Source organism: Suricata suricatta, chromosome 6 (genome assembly GCF_006229205.1).
Source record: "Suricata suricatta isolate VVHF042 chromosome 6, meerkat_22Aug2017_6uvM2_HiC, whole genome shotgun sequence".
NCBI classification, from domain to species: domain Eukaryota; kingdom Metazoa; phylum Chordata; class Mammalia; order Carnivora; family Herpestidae; genus Suricata; species Suricata suricatta.
In genome coordinates, this window is record NC_043705.1 from 105,859,306 (window position 1) to 105,885,723 (window position 26,418).

The 26,418-nt window shown below is 44.6% G+C and overlaps 1 protein-coding gene across 1 annotated transcript in view; it reads left to right on the forward strand.

Annotated features, from left to right (window-relative positions):
- GLRA1 (glycine receptor alpha 1) overlaps nt 1–26,418 on the forward strand; it is a 43,051-nt gene that overhangs the window by 8,472 nt on the left and 8,161 nt on the right. Inside the window, exons 2-5 of the mRNA XM_029941433.1 lie at nt 12,531–12,754; nt 15,466–15,548; nt 16,714–16,851; nt 19,122–19,336. Of these exons, the coding sequence (XP_029797293.1) occupies nt 12,531–12,754; nt 15,466–15,548; nt 16,714–16,851; nt 19,122–19,336 (660 nt within the window). The remainder of the gene's footprint in view (nt 1–12,530; nt 12,755–15,465; nt 15,549–16,713; nt 16,852–19,121; nt 19,337–26,418) is intronic.

Here is a 26,418-nt window from a genome sequence, read left to right on the forward strand (position 1 = left end):
GTGGCCAAGTAGTTTCTGCTTGGATATATCTAGAGACAGGGAGCTCCCTATCTCCCAAGACAGCCAATTCCACCTTTGGACAACTCTAAAATCTCTGTTTACCCATTGTTTTCATTCTGATCCTAGGGCCCCAGAGAACCAGTCTGTTCACCTGACAGCTCTTCAAATAACTGAGGTCAGTCCTCTTGCCCTCTTGCCCACACCTGGCTTCTTCAACCATTACCCATAGTGCCCAGTCCCTTTACCACCCAGAGTTCTCTCAGAGTACCTCCAATGCCATTGTTTCTCACCTTGAGATGAAAGGTCAAGAAACTAACCCAGGCCCTCAGGACTGCTCAAAGCAAAGCAATGTGGGGCCATTGCTATCCCAGTTCTGGGTTAGGAGGCTTCAAAGCATTGTTTTTAATAGCAGCCCTACCACCACAGATCATTTTAAGCTAAATCTTATGTAGGTAACACTTTGACAAACTGATAAAAAAAAAAAAATAGGCTGTTCTGGATGAAGTGGAGCAGAGGCCAGGACTCTTACTCCTTTGGTTTTCCCCTCAATCCCTGCCTCCCCAAGGCAGCCTCAGGCCACCTCTTCAGAACCCTAAAATCATTTCTATACATGCCACTTCAAAGACATTTCAGTTTAGGGGTGCCTGGGTGGCTCAGTCAGTTGAGCATTGAACTCTTGATTTCGGCTCAGATCATGATCCCAGGTTTTGGGGTCAAGCCCTGCGATGGACTCCACACTGAGCATGGAGCTTGCTTAAGATTCTCATTTTCGGGGTACCTGAGTGGCTCAGTCAGTTAAGCGTCCGGCTTCCAGGTTTGGCTCAGGTCTTGATCTCATTGTTCGTGGGTTTGAGCCCCGCGTCGGGCTTTGTGCTGACAGCTAGCTCAGAGCCTGGAGCCTGCTTCAGATTCTGTGTCTCCCTCTCTCTCTGACCCTCCCCTGCTCATGCTGTCTCTCTCTATCTCTCAAAAATAAATTTTAAAAAACATTAAAAAAATTTTAAAAAAAAGATTCTCATTTCGGTTTCGGTACCCATGTCACAGTGTTCATTCACACTATGCTACAGACAAGAAAACCCTGGAACATCACTTTAAGTCCATGAGTAACAGATGAAAAGAAGCTTTTATAGTAAGTCCAATAAAAAAGAAAAGACCGACAAAGAAAACAGGAATGCCCCTGTGTCCCACTGTCCTATCCTGTGTTACCCACTACAGAGGAGCAAGCTAGTGTACATCCTACTTCTTCCCTTGACTGCACACACATGTATGTACACTCATGTGACCTTCGTATAAACACAACTGTGCTCTTGTCATTTCCACCATGTCTTGGAATTTCTCCCCATCACAACCTATGGGCCTAACTTATTCTTAACTCTCTGTGCACCATCAACTTGGACTATAAAAAGTCGCTTATTATTACTACATTCAAGATATGACAAATAGGGGTGCCTGTGTGGCTCAGTCGGTTGAGCATCCGATTTCAGCTCTGGTCATGATCTCATGGTTTGTGAGTTCTAGCCCCACAGTGGCTTGCTGCTTTGAGCATGGAGCCTGTTTTGGACCCTCTGCCCCCCCACCCTTCCCCTGCTTGTGCTCTCTTTCTCAAACTTAAATAAATATTTTTTTAAAAGATATGACAAATAATTTTCATCTGTTTCCAAGCTTTCTGGCCCGCCTGTACAATCCCATGCCATCATTTCATGGTATTGATCCACTCTCTTCCTAATGGACCCTTTGCGTTTATGTAGCTCTTCACTATTACAAACAACACCGCAAAGGATAGTTGTGTCTGCAACTCCGGGTTTTTCTTCAGGGTATATTCCAGAAGGAATGCCTTCATCAAAGGGCATGTGCCTTTTCTGTTACTTTGACAGATATTACTGCCCAGCTCACTTCCAAAATAGCTTCTAATTTACTGTCCCCATAACAGTGTTCATTTCCCTTTATCCTCGCCAACCCACAATATTATCGAGCCTTTTCGTTTTACCAAATGGCATTTTTAAATTGGTACCTCACTGTCATTTTTAAGTTTCATTCCAGATTCCTAGTGAATGTGAATATCTTTGCATTTTTTTTCGCATACTGGGCATTTTCAATAATATTCTAGGTTTCTCTTTCTATATATACCTCCTTAACACAGCTGGGGTTTTGTTTTCTGTATACTGTTTGATGGTGGTTTAACTCTATTTTTCTCTGATTAGATAGTAATTTTTCTATCACCATACCTCAGTCTGTTTCCAGTCTCAGTTTATTATTCCATTGCTCCCTTTGTTGGTTCTTCACCAACACCACGCTATTTTAATTACTAAGGCTTAACATTTTATTTCTATGTCTGCTAGAAAAGTTCTTTTTTTCTGTTTTCCTAATGTTTCCCGTTCATTTTCTCTTCCATATAAACTTTAAAATCCACTTGTTGAGGTTGATAAAAATGATTTTTATTAGGATTGGATTGAGTTTACAGATTAATTTGGTAAGAGTTGACATCTTTACAATATTGTATAAACATGATACATCTTTCCATTTATCTAGGTATTCCTTTATGCCTTTCAGTAAACATTTAGAGTTGCTATTGTTGTTTTTATTTGTTGCTTTATTTTATTATCTACAAGTCACACATTTCTTATTAGGTTTATTTCTAGATATTTTGTGAGGTTGGTTGCTATTTTGGATGAGATCTTTTCTGTTGTTGCTTTTTTCATTACACTTTCAGTCTTTCTTCACAGCTAATGCTAGGTCGTTTTTTATACTCTTGGGTTTGGGGGATCCAAGAGAAAGTCTATTAAATGTCATCCAATTAGATACGGCTCAACACTCCACAAAGCCTTGGTAAACTGAATACTTAAAGAAGGCCAAGGATAGAACACTCAGAAATGCCATTAGAGTCTGTTACAGGCAGAAAATGGAGCTGCCGGCAGCTTTGGTATCATCTGCTGAACGCTTCTCTCCCAACACCCCACCGAGGGAGGCATTGCAATCGTGAATTTATGACAGGTCAGTTAGCTCTCCATCAGATCAGATTCAGGAAGGCTGACTCATGACAGTCAAACCCACAAAAGACTAAAGTGGGTAAATAAGACTGCCAAGTTAGGTAATTTACAACGGGGCTTTCCATTTGCATAATAGGACTGCTCTTAACCTCCAGGAAAGCACTCCCTTGCTACTCTCTGAAGACCAGGGTGGCCAATCCAAAGTTGCATTTGGCGTACCTGGAACTGGATAAAGAAGAAGGAAGAAGACTGACAGTTTTGAGGGAGATTTTGTCCATGCCACAGCGAGGTCTAAGAAACCATCCCTGCCTCACCCTATAGAAACCCTCTTGGGGCGCCTGCGTGGCTCAGTCGGTTAAGCCTCCGGCTTCCGCTCAGGACAGATCTCACGTTCGTGGGTTCGAGCCCCGCGTCAGGCTCTGTGCTGACAGCTAGCTCAGAGCCTGGAGCCTGCTTCTGGTTCTGTCTCCTCTCTTTGCCCCTCCCCCTCTCATGCTCTGTCTCTCTCTGTCTCAAAAATAAATAAAACATTTAAAAAAAATTAAAAAAAAAAAGAAACCCTCTTACCAGGAATGAGAATGTTGATGTTCCCCATCCACATGATGCTCGATTGCCAATTGCCAAATTCCTGTTCCTCAAATATCCTTTCTCATACTACTGAATGGACGTCTCCTACATGTTTATAAAATAGATCTCTAAATGAGATACAGTGCAGTAAATTAGGGTTCTAGTTATTAAATTACAAGCACAGCCTTGTTCTAAATCATTGGGATTACATGTGAGACTTTGTGACTGATGCTGGGCCTTGCCAAGCTCCTCTATTGCATAATCTTTTCTGCTGTAGTTTTACCCACACAGAGCAACCTGTTTTCCATTTTTCCAAATGTGCTAGTGGCATGTCTCACCGCTGTGCCCTGTACCGCCAACACTGTCCCCTCTCCTTTTCCAGGGCAACATCCACCCTTCAGTTTGCACCCTTCGGCAACCCATTCTGAATCCACCTTACTGTTTAACATCCCAAACCAAAGTTCTCCACCAGATAATGACTACAAAGGCATGTATGAGCCAACTAGTCACACGGGCTTGGTGGGGTCCCAGTATACTATATCTACCATATTTCTTTCACCTACCCATGTAGGAACTTGGTTTAAAATTTTAAAAAAGGAAATAGAGAGGCAACATGTAATTGTCCAACATGGAACCGAGAGTCAGATAGTTCTGGATTTGTGTCCATGCTCTAGCACCTACTAGCCATGCGAGTCTCTGCAAGACATTCGACCTCTATTTAACCTCTCCGAATTACAGCCCCCAGCCCCCTGCAAAATGAGTATAATACTACTCAATGTGCTAGGTTGATGAAAGGCTTAGAGATACAATGCATATAATGTTCTGGCAAATGCGAGAATCCCAATAAAAGTAGCTGCTATTAGCATTTTTATGTAATTATTAAACTCACGCTGTGTTTTAGTGATCCCCTAAAGATAAACAAAGATGCTCACTTCCACTGGTCCAAACCATCTACAGTTCTTTACAACAAATGCACCTCTGATTGCATGAGATCCAAATGAGAATGCAGCAAGCAGGGTGGTGACTTGGGAGAGGTTCAAGGCACAGAGCAGGCATCTGGAGCCAAGAAGGCAATGGGTCAGGATCTGGGGAGCCTGCCAGCGCTAGACTTGAGCATAGTACAGACAATGGGTCAGATTCAAGGAATGTGGTAGGAGCAGTGGTGGACTGCTGGACCTGGGGCAGAAGCTTTTTGTCTTTTGCTCCTTTTAATACTTGCTGATAATTGTGGGTATCTAAAAACCCACAGCTACATAATCACAGCCAGAGACAGTATCAGATGGCAGTAAGATGTCATGAAACTGTCACCTGGGGCAATTCCAAGAGATCCTGGGCAATGTAGTCCAGGAGTTAAATGCTTGGACTCTGGCATGAACATCTTGGGTCCAAATGTCAGCGTTGGCACTCACTAGCTGTGTGATGTCAGGAAGAGTACTTTAACCTCTATGTGCCTTGATGTATCTAATCATAAAATGGGAACAATAATAGAACCTACATCGCAGGATTACCATGAAGTTAAAGTATTCTTGGCATCATTCCTTACACGTGGTAAACTCTCAAGCTTACCTATCAGTAATTGATCAGTGTTATCAATCTTGGATCTACCAGGAACTAGTGGTGGGAACTTGAGAGTTTAGGGCTTTACTTCCCACATCTGTCCAAGAAGAACCTTCTCTTCATGCCAAACTTCACAGAAAAAATTAACACAAGGGTGCCTTGAAAAACTAAAAACTACATATAATGCATCATTAATAAAAGAAGCCAATGCAGTGTACTGCTTAAAAGCAGACTTTGGAGGCAGCCAGTCATGGATTCAAGCCTCAGCTCTGTCATTAACTTCCGATAGAGCATTAGATAGCCCCCGGCCTCAGTTTATCTGTAAAACGGCATCTCTGTGAGAATCTGGAGAAACAGTTCACTAAAGCTCTTAACATAGTACCTGATACTCAGTCGGGATTTAGTGAAGTCTGTGTGCCGGTGAGCCAGGTCCTTACTGTGAAGAGCTGGTGCTGACACATCTTACATTTCGAGGCCTCGTCTATGACTCTGGTTCCACAGTGCTTCTTGGAGGTCTGGGAAAGTCTTGGGAAGGAGGGCTGCAGGTGGGAGAGGAAGAGGCAACTCATATAGCAAGCCTGAGCACCCTCTACTCGGGTGCCCCTGGTCCCTGGCTTTCAGCAGACCAGTCCAGCTCCCATGCTAATCCCAAATCCTGTCAGAACCAAGTTCACGTTAGAGCTTCTCCAAGGAGAGCAGAGCCTGCTCCAGGGCACATTCAACTTGCTTCTCCTTCTCCTGCCCTCAAAGTGTACAAATGGATAGGAAAAAAAAAAAAGAGGGATAGGGTCAGGATGTCTGTATGGAAGTCCTACCCTTAGCCACTGAATTGCTGTGAGGCCCAGGGAAAGTCCCTTTCCCTCTCTGGGCCATGTGTCAAGTGAAAAAGTTGAGACAGAATTCTCCAAAGATTCTTCCTAGCTGTAATATCTGATGAGGAAAACGATGAAGAAGATAACGAAGGTGACGGAAGTATGATTCTCTCACCCACCCCCTCCTCCATTCCTACTATCTTAGTTTAGCTGGCCCTTTCTGGTTCCCACAACAGCCTCAAAGCAGGTCTCCCCATGCCTGTTGTCTGTCACTTCCAATCCTTTCTGGTCACGCCTGGCATAGCGCTCTTCCCGAAGTCAAACGGTGATGTTGTTCCCCTGCTTAAGCCTCCAGCGGTGCCCACGGGTTGCAGAATAAAGTCCAAACACCTTGGTTTGGTAGTTCAGGCTCTGCACAGTCTCAGATCCCTCCATTTCACAGACTGGTCACAGTACAATGGTTGAGAGCATGAACCTACATAACCACACAAACCAGATTCGAATTCCAACCCTCCTGATTACTGTGCAAGTTTGAACAAGTTACTTAACCTCTCTGACTCTTCTTCACCAATAACTTGGCTATATCTATGCTATAGGATTGTTTTAAAGAGAAAACAAGCTGAGGAGCACCTGGGTGACTTAGTTGACTAAGCATCCAACTCTTGATTTTGGCTCAGGTCATGATCTCATGGTTCGTGAGATCAAGCCCTGTGTTGGGCTCTGCACTGACACCACAGATCCTACTTGGGATTCTCTCTCCCTCTCTCTCTCTGCCCCGCTCCTGACTATGCATTCTCGAGTCTCAAAAAATTGATAAATTTTTTTTTAATTTTTAATGTTTATCTACTTTCGGCAGAAAGAAACCGAGTATGAGCAGGGGAAGGGCAGATAGAGAGGGAGACCTAGAATCCTAAGCAGGCTCCCAGCTGTCAGCACAGAGCCCAACGCGGCAATGCGGAGGTCAAACTCACGAACCACAAGATCATGACCTGAACCGAATTCAGACGCTTAACTGACTAAGCCACCCAGGCGCCCCTAAATAAACATTAAAAAAAAAAAAAGATAAAATGAGCTGAAATGTGTGGCATGCTTAGCATTAACCTGGAACTTAGTAGAACCTCTATAAGGGAGACCTTTTATTACTTATATGGCTGGTGGTTGAGCTAAGCTGAAGAGTTTAAATTCCCCTATCTACACACCTCTGCTTTCCTATTCCTTCTACGCGAGATTTCTTTGGCCTGCAACTATGTATATATCCTAATCTAAATACACCGAGGCCACACCCTAGTCCCCAAGCCCCATCCTGCTCTAAGCCTGACTCCTGGCCCCTGGACTTCCTCCTCGCACATCACTGGCCTCCTTTCCAGCTGAAACTAGACACTGTTCCCATCTCAGAACAATCCCAAACCTGGAGGCGCTAACATCAGGAGGCTGGAACAGACTGAGAGGGGCTACCTCCAAGGTCACCTACCCTCCAAAAGATTTTCCTGATTCACCCAAGCTGGCTGGAAGTTATCTCAGTGACTTGAGAGCAATATCTAATAGCAATTTTTTAGAACCTCTTTGAGCTTTGTCATTGCCGGTTTTGTGTGGTAGATATTTGTGTCCATATCTTGCCTCACCTGCTAGATAAATTAAACTCTCTGAGGGTAGAAAGCAAGACCTTATGCCTCCACCCTCACTGTCCTTCCACTAAGCCCAGCAAATATTTTTAGAGCAGAATTGAGTCTAGAGGAGAGACACCCCTTTGAGAGCTGGAATACGAAGACCTAGGGAAGGCGTGAGAATCTGGCCCTTTGTCCATGTCTTGGGCGCTGTCTCTTGGCTCTGACTGCAAGGGGCGCACATCCTGTCTACCACATTCCCTTCTCACTACCCCATTGACCCAGGCCCCTTCCTACTAAAACACTTCATGCTTCCTCATTTGCCACAGTAGTGCGTTTAGAGGAGTTTACTGGGAAGAGTTGGAAGGTGAAGTTAGACACAGCAGGAGTGGCAGTGGGGGGCAGGTCCCACGGCAGGTGGCACACAGGAAGCCCTCAGTAAATGTTTGTTGAACGGCAGAATGAGTGACTGAAGGAATGAACACTCTACCTTGGTCTGACAAGCAAGGCAGTTGCCCTGTTACCTGAAAACAGCCATCAGTGACTCTCGGGGGCAGGATGGGTGAGTTGATGCTAGAGACAGGGGAGAGAGCTCGGGAAATCCGGCCCACCTGCCTTAGACGAGCCAGCCCTGAGAGCTTGAGACCTGGAAGCCAACTACTAGAGGCGGAACCTGAGGGTCTAGGGCGGCAAGTCAAGTGTTGCTTCTCTGGCCCCTGAACCTGGACAGAGACCCCACCCCGAGCATGTCGAACAGTGGCCAGTGAGATTGCAGGGCTAAGTAAGGAAAACAGCATCTGGCTTTCAGCCTATTACACCAATTACATTGCTCTCTTCTGAACTGCATTTCCCAGTGCTGCTTACCAACTAAGGAGGAGAAAATCGATGGCAGCAGTGTGTTTGGGCAGCAGCAGCTGAAGGGGGAGCGGGGGCTGCTGGGAGGGGTCCAGCTGCCTGTGGACACCAGCCGCATTCCCCAGGTCTCAGCTTTCCCTCTCCATTGGTCATCTCGTCGTGGGACCTCACGGCTCTTGTTTTGCTTTCCTTCTTTTAAGTGGTGTACCTTGATCATTTTTACGATCAACATGGATTTACTTTTGTTGTAAGAAAAACGAACATATTTTTTTAAATCTCAGTAATGAAATGCACGTATCCTAATGCCCTCCCCTGCTTAAAATTCTTCAGAGGCTCCACATCCCTCTCAGGATGAAGTCCGTACCCCTCAGGAGAGTTTGTTCTTCCCCCTGACCCATTTGTTCCTTCCAAAGTGCCACCCCCTTCCTTTGTGAGGTCTCCCAGTGTGCGGCTCCTACTGCCCCCGGTGCTTTTCCTCTTTGGCTCACCCTTATTTGGCCTCACCTAAAATATCACTTCATCTAGAGCCTTCCCTGACCACTTGCCCTGGGTCTGGCTGGAGGGCCTGTGCTCTACGTCTCCCTGGCACCCTGTACTTCATCCGCCTTGGAGCCCTTGTCTCCGTGCGGTGTAAACATTACACTTAGACTCTGTGACTGCAAAAATATGTCTTTCTTGTTCTTGGTAGAGTCTCCAGTGCCTAGAACTGGCCTTAGTACTTAATAGATGCTCACTTAAATGTTGCTGGAAAAATAAAACTAATAACAATTAGCTATTCGATTTGGAAGGCTTCTTAGAGACTATCTATCCTAACTTTTTTTTTATCAGAGAGAGAGAGAGAGAGAGAGAGTGCAAGGGGGAGGGCCAGAGAGGGAAGGAGAGAGAATCCTAAGCAGGCTACATGCTGTCAGTGCAGAGACCAACACAGAGCCCAAACCCACTAAACTAGGAGATAATGACCTGAGCCAAAACCAAGAGTCAGACGCTTCACTGACTGAACCACCTGAGCTCCCCTAGCCTAACTCGTCTTAACACTGAGGCCTAGAGAAGCAAATTCAGGTTCCAATCATAGGTGCTTTACTGACTTGCTATGTGACCTTAGAAAAACGCCTTCCCTCGCTGAATCTCAGTCTCTCTGTGATAAAATAAGGAAAGCTCTTCCTATCTAACTTTTTCTGGCTTTGCCTCCTCCTCCTTCTGGGTATTGGGTAGCTCATAGGTGCACTGACCGGGTGGGTAGGTGGCATGGTGCAGGAGAAATTTAAGATCAGGTTCATCATCTCAAATTGCTGCCAGTCAAGTTGAGAAGATAAGATGCACACAGGGCTAAATTAAATGTTTCTCGGGAGATTCCGTTTCGCTAAGGAGATCAGAAAAGGAAGAGATCACGGAAGCCTGGAGGCATCAGGACCCCTGCAGGGGATAGCGCTTAAGCTGAGCAGGCAGAATTTACTGAGGCAGTGAGGATGACAGAGGAGTAGGTCTGGCCCAGAGCTGGCTGGCCCCACCTGTGGGACCTAACGAAGGGTCGAAGGGTCGGGCTGACGTGCCTTCAGAGCCCGGAGCCAGCTTTGCCACTTACTAGCTCAGGGCCTTGGACAAGTTTCACAACCTTTACAAACCTCAGTTTCCTTCCCCTTACTGCAGGAACTTAAATGTCTGGTGTGCAGGGCGTTCGTGAGGATTAAGTCTATGTGACAGTATCTAAAACAGCACCTGGTGCCCAACAGACCATTTTAAGAAATGCCAGTTTGTTTTCTTCTTCCAGCCACATAAACAGGCATGACGTGTTACTGGCAAGTACAGCGGGGGCTTGGGGACTGAAGGCTTTTCCTGCCCAACCACTCACAGTCTCATTTACTCTGACATGACTTGTCCAGTGCCCCATTGCACACACAAACACATGCACACAAACACGCACACGCACACACTTCACGTAATGTCCAAGAGAGAAAGAGATGCTAGCTCTAATTCGCTGATCAGAGCGGGCCAGATTGGGAGCCGTCCATTACTGTCAGCAGGAAAAACAAAGTAACAACATCCAAGTCTGGCCTAGAATTCTCCCTGCACCATGGGACTTATAAGACATGAGATTATGAGACCAAATGTCATTTTCTATGGGGCTGGAGGGAGAGGCTTTAATTAAATTATAGAACAATCTATAAAACACCTTGGAACATTTTATGAAGCTATTGATATTTCTGAAGGAGAGCAGAATGAGGCATGTGCTGTGGGGGGAGAAGGGTGCTGGCAGGGGTGAGGGCGAGGCTGGGGAGGAGGGTTGTTTGTTTTAGTCCACCCCTGCCGAGGACAGATCCAGAGTGGTTAGGAAAGGAAACCGTAGCACGATCTCGTTTATCCAGTACCTCCAGGGAAATGAGCAGCAGGCGCTCCTGCGTGGAGACGTTCCCTGAAGGAGAGCATTCAGAGTTGGGCTTGAAATGAGGTCCTTAATCTTTTAGGGAACTATAGACCCTTTCGAGAATCCAACATAGAGGGCCATGTTCTTCTTCCTGGAAAGCACAAATACACCCCAAATTCTACTTGCAGCCATCATATTCATAGATCCAAGGTTTACAATGCCTCCCTAAGAAAACTGAAAGTGTATTCTTTGTGAAAATGTTTCTTAACTTCATTACCTACTTTCTTGGCATGGAGACCTACCCTCCCTCTAACTGCTTCTCAGGCTGTGAATGGGAGCTGAATGGACTCTTTCAGCTGCTCTAGAACCAATTGGACAAATCCTCGGCTGGGAGTCGGGACTCTTGTGTTCCGGAATCAGCTCTGACTTGCATTTTTAGATTGATAACCTGGTCAGTCCTAACTCTGGACTTTATTTTCTCCATCTGGAAAAAAGCAAAAAACAAAAAACAAAGGTGGGGCTTGGGGAGGAAGTTTTGACTAGGACAGCAATTCTTCACATAGGTTTATAGAAGACAAGCATCGTGCACAAGCACAGGCGTTCTGTGGCCAAAATAAATCAGGGAAATATTGTATATTCTGTTCCCCTCTTGGAGAGACGTACAAATAGTTAGCATATTAACGTCTCTGAGAAGTCCTACAACAAAAAACCAGTTGCCTTTGGTTTAGTCCAACATTTCCTTCACTGGTTTGATCGTGACTTTTTTTTTCAGCTAAATAACTACACTACAGTCCCATCAGAGAAGCATTTAACTAAGCACTGAGTTTAGAACCCTGTAAGATATACCTCCACAACACCTATTAACTCTCCTCGGGGGTGGCTGGGTCAGTTGGCAGAGCACACAACTCTTGATCTCTGGGTCATGAGTTCAAGCCCCATCTTGGGTATAGAGCTTACATTAAAAAATTTTTGTTTTAAAGAAAATTCTCCCCAAAGAAATAAATCCACATATATGATAGGAAGTTGCAGAAGCCTGGTATTGAAACAGAGAGATGTGAAGACTACGACCAGCAGGAACACCATTGAATTCGCTCATCCTTCCTTTGCTGCTTGGGAGTTAATTGTTCTCTTTAGGTAGAATAGTATGAATGCTCAGACTCAGCTTTTATCCTTTCCTTTTGCCCCTTCAATCTGTCCAGAGCAGGGACTCTCAAACCTCAGGGAATTATTGCCCTGATGACATCAATAATAAAAGGGAGACTTCAACTTTATCAGTAATGTACTACTTCTCTTATCTAAAAAAAATAAAATAAAATAAAGCAAACATGACAAAATGCCAACAGGATGAAAATGGGTGTTTATTAAATCAGTCAACACTTTATTTTTATTTTTTAAGTAGGCTCCATGCCCAGCATGGAGCCCACTGTGGGGTCTGAACTCATGACCCTGAGATCAAGACCTGAACTCAGATCAAGAGTCAGATGCTTAACCTACTGAGCCACCCAGGTGCCCCAGCTGGAACTTCATTTTTTTTTTAATTTTTCAAAAGAAAATATTTAAATAATCTCAGTTCAGAGTTAAATGTACTTAAGAGGCATTTTAGGGATGACTCCTTTGACTTTTTCCTGATGCACAGACTTTACATCTCACCCCACATTAGATGCAACCACACTCATAACTCTCCAGAAGGGAATTTGGGGAGCACTGAATAAAAGCACTGGGGGCCTTCCAAAGTTGACATCCCAAGGCCTGATGCTGACTCTGCCTCCTTTTCTCCCGGCTACAGGACTATAGGGTCAACATCTTCCTGCGGCAGCAGTGGAATGACCCCCGGCTGGCCTACAATGAGTACCCGGATGACTCTCTGGACCTGGACCCATCCATGTTGGATTCCATCTGGAAACCTGACCTGTTCTTTGCCAATGAGAAGGGGGCCCACTTCCACGAGATCACCACAGACAACAAATTGCTGAGGATCTCCCGGAACGGAAATGTCCTCTACAGCATTAGGTGAGTTCCACACTGGTTTGCCCCCACCATCCTCCTCAGAACACACCTTGTCCCATTGCCTTCTGGGACTGGATACTAAGAAGTGGGCCAACCAGGCATTACCAGGCCCTGGAAACCCAGGGCCTCAGTCAGCTCTGTAAATGACACTCAGCGAGTGAGAATGCAATACCTTGGGAAACCCTAGCAGTGAGTGGTTCATTAACCAGGGGAACCAAGGAAGCATCCTAAACGGGGGGGGGGGGGGGGGGGGGGGGGGTCAGAGTCCCCCTGAGCTCACCTACCATTTCAATAAAACAAAAAGGGGAAAGAGTATTTAAAGACAGCGCTCAGCAGGGCTGTTCAGTTACTCAAGGTGAAGAAGTTCTAGAGAGCTGCTATTCAACATTATGCCTAGAGTTACCAATACTCTATTATACACATAAACATTTGTTAGGAGGTTAGATCTCACGTTAAATGTTCTTACCACAATTAAAAAAAAAATAGCAGGAGCAAAAGCACAAAGCCTGAAGAGTCATAGCAACTTCAACGTCCAACAAAAAAGGTGGCTGGTGCTTCTCACAGATAGATAGAAGCCAGGGCTGCTCCATCCTTTCTAAGAACCATTCCTCTCCCCCATACCTCGCACTGAGTCTAGGAAACTAGGACCCCTTTCTAGCTGGGAAGAATCCTGCAGATACTGGTTAGGGGCAAGCTTTCAGAGTCTCCTGCCAACCCTCCCCACCTCATTCCCAATTTCTTCCCCTGACCCATGGAGAAAATGACCAATGTCCATGTTAGATTCTAACATACATGGTATGCACTAAGAATTTATTTATTAAGCTGGGTATTTTACATAAATTATTTGCAATCCTCCTAACAATCCCATGAAATAGTTTCTATTATACCCACTTTGCAGATTAGACAAGTGAAGATCTGAAAGTTTGTTTAGGTCATTTGCCAAAGTTCCCACAGTCACCCAGTAGCACAGCCTAGATTCTAATCTGTTAGCGTGGATGTGATGCATGCTCAGAGCCTAGAATGGTGCAGGGCATTTGATAGGTACTCGTTTGATGAATGAATGAAAATGTTTTTATTTCAAAGAGCTTAAAAGGGATCCTGAGCCCTAAACAACTCCTCCTCCCCTTCCAGTTCTTTGGGGAAAAAAAATTTCCTGTTTCCATTAGCAGATGAGCTTTAAATGTCCAGGAGTCTGCATTCATCCTCGCCCTCAGATGTGACTGGACTGAGAACAGGCCAGGGAGGAGGGGGGACTTAAGAACCTCAGCAGGGAAAGGAGGAACCACGGAGGGGATGGCTGGGTGGAGCCAGAGGCCCATGTGCCTTCCCCCCCCCCCCCCCGGAGCCCATCCTGCCAGTGCACATGCAGACGGAAGGGTGATGGGCTCACGATGGCCCCCAGTGCCCTGACTGGCTGGGGCAGGAGAGGTTACCCTGCTTGGATTCTGCTGCTGCCAGGCTAGCTTTGTATCACTACAAAGCTAAGCCCCATGCAGCATGACAGAAGGACAAATCAGCAGAAAGTGATGTTCCCAAGGTCATTCAACTTCAGGAAATTAACCTAGTGTGACAGCTGCCCCACTTTGGAGCTTTTATCTGCAGAAACTCAACTGTGTTCACTTTCTCTTCACCTTCCCCCTCCCTTCCCTTCCCCTTGCTTCTTACCTTGTGCCTAAAAGGGGCCCAAATCCAGAGCAGTTGGGAGTGAGCTGGAGGGAGGAAGTGGACACAGGGCCATGTGCTCACCATCTGCAGCTAGGACGCCAGCAGCTAAGTGTCACTAGACCACCGCCAGTGAGGTGCCTTTCAGGCTAGTAGTGTTGGAAAGCAAACACATGAGTTCAGAATCCAATGGCCAGGAGACATAGCTTTGAATCTTGCCTTTGAGCCACCACTTGCTGTGTGACCTTGCATGAGCCCCTACCAGTTCTTCTGTGTACCTCAGTTTTCTCACCTGTCAAATGAGGGAGTTGGCCAGATGATCTAAGGCTCTTTGGGCTCTGAGAGCCTTTCTTCTCTATTCTCTGCAGCAGGTGCTCAGATGTTGGCACAGCCTTTTAAGCTGAAGCCTTGCATCCTAGCCTGAGCTACAGACTTCAGCTCTGTTAGGGGGACTCCCTCTGGTTCTAAGCCTGAGCTTCTGCAAGGGTTCAACAACCCAAAATAAACAGCTATCCCAGAAGCCTGGGGGCACCCACCACTTCCCAACTGACCCCAGCATGAGCCCACAGGTGTGAGAGCCAGCTCTGTTTGGACACCCGGAAAGGCCCCTTTGAAATGACTTTTGATAAGTCCAGTGTATGAAGGGAGGCGGCAAAGAACCACTCAAAGCACCTGCCAGATGCCCTGGAAAACCTGAGGCCAGGAGCTACTCAACTTAAAATCCAGATTCTATGGAAGAGTAGGGATCAGGGACAGCTCCTGGCCTCCAGGCTTTCAGGCAACTTGCTAAAGGCAGATGTCTAGAAGCCAGTCAGTCTCTGAAGAAACCCAGGAATTCTACTGACTGTGTGACTTTAGGCAACTTACTGTATCTCTCTGAGCCTCTGCTCCAAAGCTGGAATGTAGAAATATACATGTATTATTTCAATACATGCAAGTTCCCTGACCTCCGTGAGTTCTCCAAGATAACGGATTTTCTGGTAATAACTAGCTAGAGGCACAGCTTCCCTGGTCTGTGGCTCTACCATCATGTAACTCTTTTCTCTTTCCAGAATCACCCTGACACTGGCCTGCCCCATGGACTTAAAGAATTTCCCCATGGACGTCCAGACATGTATCATGCAACTGGAAAGCTGTGAGTCCCTCTATCAATTAGGCTTTAGAAAGAACCAGACACCCCTTTACCCATGGGACCAGCAGAAATTCCCATACAGCTGCTCCTAACTGCTGGACCCCAGGGGATTACTGCACAAGGCCAAAATACCAGATGAGGGGCTTTGCTTTAGAAAATGCATTAGAACTATAACCCCCCTTCCATTGCCTGGCTGAGGCCCAGCTTTGAAGCCAGCAGTATTTTCCCAAGAGGCACTGTTCTGTGTCCCTTGTGAACATGCTCTCCAGGAGTGCAGCAGGAAGAGTTTGAGTAAGGCTTGGCCCTTGAACTCGTAGGGGAGATAGACAACTAGGTGCACAAACAGCCCTAACACAGGGAGCAAGCGGTAAGCATGTTGTGAGAAGCACAAATACTGTGGCCTCACAGTGGAAAGAGTGCTTCCTCTGGTTGGGAAAGAGAAGGGGTACTGGAGAAGGCTTTATGTAGGAGGTCACAAGTGAACCTATACCAGAGGAGGTAGCTGCCTTCTTTGACTGCAGTCAAAAACCAATCTAATCTAGAAGATGGAATGAAACGGAAGGACATAGGGGTTCCTCATGTATATTAAAGAGAAGCTGAAAACACAGGAACCAGGCAGAGGATTTAGGCAGAGGGAGCTAATGGGGCAGCCCCTTGGAGTACCACATCTGAGGGAAATTGGCACCAGCCAACTCTGAACCTTTTGTCACTTGACTCAAGAATCAAAGTCCTGGTGTAGAGCATCTGACTGATCTAGTTGAGACATTCACTCACACGTTGGCCCCCAGCTGATAGCCCTACCACAGTATTCTATAGAGTCACTCCCCAGAGGAAAAGAGAGGCTTGCAAGGATGGTGTGTGGGCAAAATAGCAGATGTGAGCTGAACATGACCATGGGGATGAGTGTTGGGCACAAAAGGACAAGCCAGTGTAGATGGTGGGAGGGGTAGGAAGCGAGGTAGAACGACAGGGGGCTAGAAATAATTAAACCAGTTTTAACCTCTTTTGTTGTAAGTGGGCTGGGAGATAATGGTGGCAAGACAACATTGTCTTATGAGTTCCATCTAGTGCCCAATGCCTCTTAGTGTCTAACTCAAACCAACTCTGACATGCTTCAAATAAGTGCTTCTGTGTGGTGACTACTCCTTCTTCTGATCGCCCATCCCAGTTGGCTATACCATGAATGACCTGATCTTCGAGTGGCAGGAACAGGGAGCCGTGCAGGTGGCAGATGGACTAACTCTACCCCAGTTTATCCTGAAAGAGGAGAAGGACTTGAGATACTGCACGAAGCATTACAACACAGGTAGGTGCAAGGACATCCCTCTCAGATCCCATCCCCCACCAGGGCCAGAGGTCATTTCAAACATTCATTCAATCAAGAGGTGTCCATGATGGACATAGCTCTGTGTTTATTACCTCGTGGTTAAGAGAATAGGCTCTGAAACCAAAAACGTGGCTCTGACCCTGTCTTCCTGGATTTCCTGGGGCAAGTCACTGAAGCTTAGGCCACGCTTCATTGCAAGAGAGTCTGGGAGATACAGTCTCCATCCCAGATAGAAGTATTCCCATCAAAAATGAATCTTACTCCTAAGGCAGAAGGGAGATAATATCAGGAGGACATCTAGGAACACAGAGGAACTGTCACTTCTGACAGAGCACAAGTACACAGACCTCAGCAGGAGGGAGCTGAGAGGTGGCCCTGAGGTTAGTAAACAAGTGCAGTTGGAAAGGGTCCCCTAGACTGTGAGCTGCAAGAGGGCAAAGAAACCACCACTGTTTTGCTCAGCTCTGTCTCCCAGGCGCAGCACAGCCTTTGATGGAAGGTCAGACACAGGAATGAACTGGAGTGAAACCAAGACTCGCCTTACCGGCCCTGCCTCAGGCTGGGAAGGAGCTCATGGAGGCAGAGTGAAGGAAAGACAGTCCGTATGCCAGCTGGAGGGCTGGGTGCAAGGCTGCAGTGGGCCCCAAGCTGAGAGTGGAGGCACGGAATAGGCTGATGACAGATGCCAGGAAGAGGAGGAGGTGAAGCAGGGGTGTTGAGAGAAATCACCGTGTGCTCTGGTGCAAGTAGAAAGCCCAGAGCAAGGGCAGGCGGCATGAGCTCTGGTCTGTCTAGAACACCTGCCCTTCCTATGTAACCTCCAAGATGTCTCAGAACCTCCAGGATACTCTCTTGATCCCTGAGCACACTGAGCCTCAGAGAGGTAATGGTACTCCCATGAACAGCCATGAGAGCAGTGACTTCCCATGGGTCACGTAATCACCCTGACTTTCACATACTGAAGCCCGTCACTGTTCACACACCATTTTCTCATTCACTATTTCATTTGCTCTTTACTATTCCTACTGAAGTGAGGGCAGAGTTCGGTGCCTGTGGATACAAGCAGGAAAGGCTGATAAGGAGCAGACAGTCCAGGGAGCACTAGGGAATCACCTAGTAACTGTGCTGCAGTGGACCAGAGCTGAGAACCCCACCATGGGACTGTCTCTGTCTCAGTTCCAGGGATGCACAGATGGGGAGGAGACCAGCTGCCCACAGCCCAGTGCAGAGAACAGAGAGAGACCCGATGTGCCTATACACTCACCATATTATGCCCTGAAGGCCCTGATGACCATGTGAACAGAACTGAACTGAAGGAACTTGGGTGGGGTTGGGGTGGGACGGATTGGGCCTAGGGCTGACCACATTTAAAGCATCACAAAGGAGCAGGGGGTTTGCTTTGGCTGATAGTGGGAAGGAGTCTGGGCATTCCAGGCAGAGAGATTAACAAGAGCCAAAGCTCAGAAGGGTCAAAGTGCAGGACATGCTCAAGGCAAGGGATAGAATGGAGGAAGTCATGATGAGGGTGAAGAAAGAAAGGAAGAAGGATGGAAAAACAGACCAGACTGTGTCTGTGATGAGTGAACTAAAAAGTTTGAACTTTTCTCTGTAGGTAAATGGGACTTTCTGGTATAAGGAGAGAAGGAGGGAAAGGAAGGTTTTATAAGAGGAAGTAAGAAGGGGCACCTGGGTGGCTCAGCCAGTGGAGCACCCAACTCGTGATTTTGGTTCAGGTCATGATCTCACAGTTAGTGAGATTGAGCCCCGCATTGTCAGCCACACTGTTAGTGCAGAGCCTGCTTGGGATTCTCTCTCCCTCTCCCTCTGCTCCTCCTCCCACCCTCTCTCTCAAAATAAATAAATAAACATGAAAAAAAAAAAAGAATGGTCCACTTAGACCCACTCTTAGTGACACAGTAAGGTTGATGAGGATGATGGCAACTGACACTCCTGAGCATTAATGATGTGAGGTCAGTGATAAGTTCTTTATAGGTATCATCTCATTTTATCATCACAGTAACCGTATGAGGTAGGTGCCATCACCATCCCCACCACCACCACCACCATCACCACCACCATCATCATCCCTAATTTTCCATAGATGAGGAAACAACGGAGAGGTTCAGTCACTTGTCTGAGGACACAGCTAGCGTCAGGCTGAACCAGGACTCCAACTGAGGTTGTTTTGACCTCAGAGTCTTGTTCTTACTCACCAGACGACCTTGCCTTCTCACCATAATTTCTTGCAGGGAAATTCACCTGCATTGAGGCCCGGTTCCACCTGGAGCGACAGATGGGCTACTACTTGATTCAGATGTACATTCCCAGCCTGCTCATTGTCATCCTTTCATGGATTTCCTTCTGGATCAACATGGATGCCGCGCCAGCCCGTGTGGGCCTGGGCATCACCACTGTGCTCACCATGACCACCCAGAGCTCTGGCTCCCGAGCATCCCTGCCCAAGGTAAGCCCTAGTGCCCAAGAGCACAGAACACGTGGACAAAGAAGGACACTCATCTCCCTACCTTGCCAGAGAAATAAAGAGAGCACAAGGAATTAGTCACTATTTATCTGCTGCACTTGGCGGGACCCAGCATTCTGGGTTTGTTTTTGTTTTTCTTTCTGATGTGGAGTTGTTGCACACAGTAAACTTTATTTGCAGCAAATAACTTTCAAAGCCATGAATCCCTGAGCAAGGGTGAATGGGTTCCTTTTCATTAGGGTTAGGAGGCATATAGAAAGGGGAGCCTCATCATTGTATGTAGAGGCAGGCATAAGGTTGCGCATGTGCCTTAAGGAAATATGCCAATACACATATTATGTGATGTGAATGAGGCCTGTGCTACCCCAGGGGTGGAGATTTTAGTATTATAAGGAGGTAAAGCTAATGGTAGGTCACTCCACAGGTCACTCCATGGTCCATCTCTGCAGGCATGAGTTGGGGTTTGAACTCAAACTAGGATCCAGCATTCTGATCCAGCAAACCCCTTCTCCAGATGAACAGTTGCCAGACACCATGTTTTGCTCCATTCTCTACCAACATTGCACACAAATCCTGCTTCACTTATACTATTAACCTTCACCTCCACCTCCTCCTCCATTCACTTTTAGTGCTATATACAACGTCTCACTCCTCTCACCATTAACAGTAGAAACTTTGTGTTGGGTGTCTCCAAGAGCACCCGTACGTTCAGAGATTTAATACGACTCACAGGACTCAGCATATCACTGTGCTCGCAACTAGGATTTCTTAGTGATGTATTATGGACACAGGCTAGATGATAAAGGGAAAAGACACAGGCATAGCCTGGAGGAATCCTTGTGCAAGCTTCCTTGTTTTCTCCCTCCCACGAGAGGGACCACATGGAGTACATTCTTACCCCAACAATACAAAAGCAGTCATGCATGTGAGATGCTTCTGCCAGAGAGGTAGAGAAATTGTTTTGAGATTCTTCTAAGACTCTGTATCAATGGTTTTTATTGGGTGCTGGTCACATGCTCTGCCTAGCACAAACTAAAATTCCAGACTCTCAGGAGGAAAGGAAATGTTCAGCATCAACCATATTGTCTATACAGGCATTCTTTGCACAGCGAGGCCCCCTTATCGGTTAGGGGAAGTGGGAACACTCCCCAAATCCAAGTTCCCAGATGTCAACCAAGGGCCAATCTTGCAAGCAGGTCCTTTGAAGGATAGCAGCCTCACCTTAAAAATCATACGTTAACACTTTTCTGCACATGTCTCAATCTTTTCTTATGTTTCTTATGTTCAACAACACATTCTGTCACTTTCACTGTTCACACTTGAACCATAGTCTGCTCCGATCACTATTAACACTAGACACAGCATTTCACTCCATTCACTGTTAAAGCCAGATACACATTTCGTTCCATTCACTCTGCTAGACGCAACATTCTGCTCCATTCTGCTAACACCAGACATGGCATTCCACTGCATTCATTACTGACACCAGACACTAATTCTCCTCCAGTCACCCTTACAATAAATGCAACATTCTGTTCCTTTCACTGTTAACACCAGACCTCACATTCTGCTTAATTCACTTTTAACACTAGACATAATGTTCTGCTTCATTTACTATTAATGCTAGACACCACATACTCCTCCACTCACCCACATGTGAGGTACAACATTCTGCTGCCTTCACTACGAATGCTTGATGCCTCATTCTGCTTTCCTCTCTTTTAATGCCTAGGCACTGCATTCTACTACATTCACTACCGTCATTTGTGCCACATTCTGCCTTAATCGCTCAATAGCAGACACAACATTCAGCTCCACCGTTAATGCCAGACTCCATATTTGGCTCCCTTCAGCCTTATGCTAAATGCAACATTCTGCACCATTTCCAATTAAGGCCTCACTTAGCATTCTGTTTTGATATAGAAAAGTTGGAAGAATATACAGTGATCACTCAAATACCCTTTACCTGGATTCCAACTGTTACTATCTTGCCACATTCACTTTAGCTCTCTTTATATATAAATAGGTAGGTAGGTAAGTAGGTGGGCAGATAGATACAATCTTTGCTGAATCATTTGATGATTACGGACATCGTGACAATCTATCTCTAAATAAGGAATAAGGGTCACAATGATATTTGTCACATCTAAAAAAATTAACATTAATTCAATAATAAGTATATTTATATCAATTATATTTATATATATTTATCAAGTTTATAGCAATAATTATTGAATTACAAACAATTGCATAGTGTCATCTAATACAGAAACTTTAATTTTGTCTAGTTGTCAAAAAAACATCATCAGTATATATGGTGAGGGATCCAATCAAGGATCCAACAAAGATTCATGTTGTTTATGGTTTCCCTTTTAATCTAGAACACTCTCCCTATTGTTTTCTGTTTTTATGACATTTACTGTTCACTAACTTTAAATGTGTGAGAGAGGACATTCTGCTTTGTTTGCCATCCACACTGGACACCACTCTCTCCTCTATTCAGTCTTGCACAAAGCTCCATAACCTGCCCTTTGCGCTATTAACACTAGACTTTGCATTCTGCTAAATCGACCATAAATGTTTGAAACCAAAATCCGTTTACTATTACCACTTGGCAACACACTGTGCTCTGTGCAAGTGTAACAGCAGATAAACCTGCTTTTCTTCCCTTACGTTAGACTCAACATCCTGCTCCACTATTAATAGTTGATGCCCACATTGTCTTTCAGTTATAATTTGCACTAGATTCAGCATGCTGTTCCACTAACTGTTAACACCAGATTCAGTATCTGACTGTATTTGCTATTATAGAAACACTCAACTTCACATTATAACCCCATTTGCTTTTTTAAAAGCATACAATACAGTGGCAATTCATATATTCACAAAGTTGTACACCCTTACCATTACCTAATTCTAGGACATTTTCATCTTCCCAAAAAGAAACCCCCATCCTCATCAACAGTCATTCTTCATTCTCCCCTCTGGCCAGTCTCTGACAAACACTACTCTACTTTCTACTTCTATGAACTTGCTTCTTCTAGGCATTTCATATAAATGGAATAATATAAAATGTGCATTTTCACTAAGCATAATATTTTCAAGATCCATCTGTGTTGTACATTATATCAGTATTTCATTCCCTTTTGTGGCTGAATATTATATGGGTCTATCACATTTTGCTTATCTATTCATTGGTTGTGGGATGTTTGGGTTATTTCCACTTTTTGGCTATTATAAATAATGCTACTATGAACATCTGTGTACAAGTTTTGTGGGGACAAATGTTTTGAACTCTCACAGGGTGTATACCTAGGAGTAGAATTGTTGGGTCATATGGTAATTATATGCTTAACTTTTTTAGGAACTACCAAACTATTTTCCAAAGTGGCCACACCATTTGATAATCTCTCCAGGGTTACCATTTCTCCACTTCCTCACCAACCTTGTTATCATCTATCTTTTTGATTATAGACATCTTAGTGGATGTGAAGGAGTATCTCACTGTAATTTTGGTTTGCATTTCCTAATGACTAATAATGTTCAAAATTTTTCATGTGCTTATTGGCCTCTTCTAGATCTTAGGAGAAATGTCTATTCAAATCTTTTGCCCACTTTATAATAGAAGTATTTCTTTTTGTTGTTGAGCTGTAATCGTTCTTTGTGCATTGTGGATTTTAATCCCTTATCAAATATGCGATTTGCAAATACTTTCTCCTAATTTTGGAGTTATCTTTTCACTTACTGATAAATTATACACAAAAGTTTTTAATTTTGATGAAGTAAAATTTATCTATTTTTTCTTTTGTTGCTTTGTTTTTGTTTGCTTTTTTGATGCTTTGCTATCATATTTAAATTTTATATCTATGGTTTTTTTTTTTCTAAGAGTTTTTAGTTTAACCCTAAATTTAGGTTTTAATCCATTTTTATTTTTGCATCTGGTGTGAGGAAGGGATATCACTCTTTTTCATGCAGATACCCTGTTTGTGCAGCACCAGTTATTGAGAAGACTATCTTTCTCCCTTCATTGAATTTACATTTTTCAAAAATCAATGGACCATAAATGTATTTATTTCTTGACTCTCAGTTCTGTTCCATTGATCTGTATATTTATCCTTATGCCACTACCACACAGTTGATTACCATTGCTTTGTTGTAAGTTTTAAAATTGGGAAGCATTGGGGAACCTGGGTGGCTCAGCTGGTTGAGAGTCTGACTTGACTCAGGTCATGATCTTGCAGTTCATGTGTTTGAGCCCCACATCGGGCTCTGTGCTGACAGCTCAGAGCCTGGAGCCTGCTTTGGATTCTGTGCCTCCCCCCACCCCTGTCTCTCTCTCTCTCAAAAAATAAACATTTTTTAAAAATTTGAAAATTGGGAAGTGCGAGTCCTCCAACTTTGTCCTTTTTAAAGATTGGTTTGGCTATTCTGGGTCCCTTGCATTTCCATTTGAACCTGAATATGAATTTTAAGTTCAGTTTGTCAATTTCTGCAAAAGCAATAAAAAAGGAACTGAGATTGAAAATGTACTGAGTCTATAGATGAATTTGCAGAGTATTGCCATCTTTACAATATCAAGTCTTCCACTCTATACACACAGACGTCCTCTCACTTACTTAGGTCATTCCTCTGCCTCCTAGACTGCTTCGTTTCTAATGAGAAATCTCACTCCTCAGAACTACAGTGCAGCTCTTTCTGCCCACAGGTCTAGTCCCCATGCTTTAACAATCTCTAGCTGCCCCCACCCACCCAACTTAGAAGTATATAATATCTAATGAGAATTAAGATTCTTATTTAGGATTTCTTGCACATGCTGAGTTGCATCTCTCTTGTGGCTTTCAAGATTCTTTGTCTTCTAACGGTTTGATTGCAAAGTGGGTAGGCACAAACTCATGAACTGAAGACTCTTAACCAACTGACTTTATTTTGCTTAGAGTTCATGAACTTCTTTGATGTGTAGTGTTTTTCTTCAAATTTGGTAAAATTTTGGCTGTTACTTCAAATATTCTTTCTGCTGCTTCTCTCCTCTCCTTCAGGCACAACTCATTAGACATACATTTGTGTACTTAATGGTTTCCCACAGGTCTCTGAGTCTCTTTCATTCTTCTTCACTCTGTCCCTCAGACAAGATAACCTCAAGTTCATGGCTTCTTTCTTCTGTCTGCTCAAATATGCTTTTTATCCTCTCTAGTGAACTCCTCAGTTCAGCTATTTAACTTTCAACTCCAGAATTTCTATTTCATTCTTTTTATCATTTCTATCTCATGTTCTATTTGGTGAGATTTTGTTCTCATGCTTTTTTTAGTTGTTTATACAGGTTTCCTTTAGCTCTTAGAACATGCTTAAAATAACTGATTTACAGCTTTGATTAAGCCCAATATTTGGGCTTCCCCAGGGGCAGCTTCTTTTGACCATCTTTTTTTCTATGGACAGACCTGTCTTAGTCCATTCAGGCTGCTGTAACAAAGTACCAGAGACTGGGTGGCTTATAAATAACAGAAATGTATTTCTTTCAGTTCTGAAGACTGGAAGTCAGGTGCCAGCATGGCAGTGTTCTGGTGAGGGCCTTCTCCCAGTTGCAAACTGCCAACTTATTAGTGTACCCTCACATGGTGGAAGAAGAGCTAGCTATCTGGGCCTCTTCTTATAAAGGCACTAATCCCCTCATGAGGGCTCCACTCTTATTATCTAATTACTGCCAAAAGGCCACACCTCCAACTACCATCACATTGGAATTAGGATTTCAAGCTATGAAAGGGAGATGGGATACAAATATCTAGTCCATTGCAAGGCCATCCTTTATTTCTCGGCATATCTTAGAATTTGGGGTTGAAAATTACACATTTAACATAATGTGATGTGGCATCTCTGGAAATCAGATTCTCCTCCCTCCTCAGGGTTTGTTGTTGTTGCTGTTTGTTTGTTTAGTAACTTTTGTGAACTAATTCTGTAACATCTGTATTCCTTGTTGTGTGGGGCCACTGAAGTCTCTGCTGAGTTAGCTAGGCCATTAGCTAAAATTGGACAGAGATTTCTTATATGCCTGGAACCTATAAATCTCTTGCCTTTTCCTAGTGGCTCTACATATATATTAGAACACTCCTTCATCACTCAGCCAGGTAGTTTACAGTTTTCCTTTACCCTTCACTTGAAGCTTGCTCAGTGTGTCAAGGTTAGCCAGAGTTGAGAGCTAAGGGGCCTCCCCAGGTCTTCCCTGAGTACCCACACAGGCCTGAGCATGCACATAGATTCCCATATATATGTCAGAGCTTTCTAAAACACCCATGGACATCTCATTCCCAGATTTTCCTTTTAAGCTTTTATATCAACCTATTGTTTGCCTCAACTGTTACCTACTACCTGAGGCTGATGTGATGTTCAACAATTGCACTGACTCTTTTCAACAAATGCCCCCAGGGAAAAGGCTGTTCACACCAGACCAGTTCCAAGTCAGCTCAAATAAAAGACGGCCTAGTGAGCAAGGTCTTTCAGTGAACCACAAGACAGGTCAAATAATGACAGTTCTCTGGGAATGGGACTTTAAAGAAGCTCTAACTCTGTTCTGCCCCATCGACTGATTGCCTGGATACTGGTTTTCACTGTGCTTCCAGGCTGTTGGTTTTCTTTTCTTTTTTTTTTTTTTTAATAGTTTATTGTCAAATTGTTTTCCATACAACACCCAGTGCTCTTCCCCACAAGTGCCCTCCTCCATCACCACCACCTATTTCCCCCCTCCCCTGCTCCCTTCAACTCTCAGTTTATTTTCAATATTCAATAGTCTCTCAAGTTTTGCATCCCTCTCTCTCCCCAACTCTCTTTCCCTCTTCCCCTCCCCCTGGTCCTCCATTAGGTTTCTCCTGTTCTCCTGTTAGACCTAGAGTGCAAACATATGGTATCTGTCTTTCACCTGACTTATTTCGCTCAGCATGACACCCTCGAGGTCCATCCACTTTCTTACAAATGGCCAGATTTCATTCTTTCTCATTGTCATGTAATACTCCATTGTGTATATATACCACATCTTCTTGATCCACTCATCAGGTGATGGACATTTAGGCTCTTTC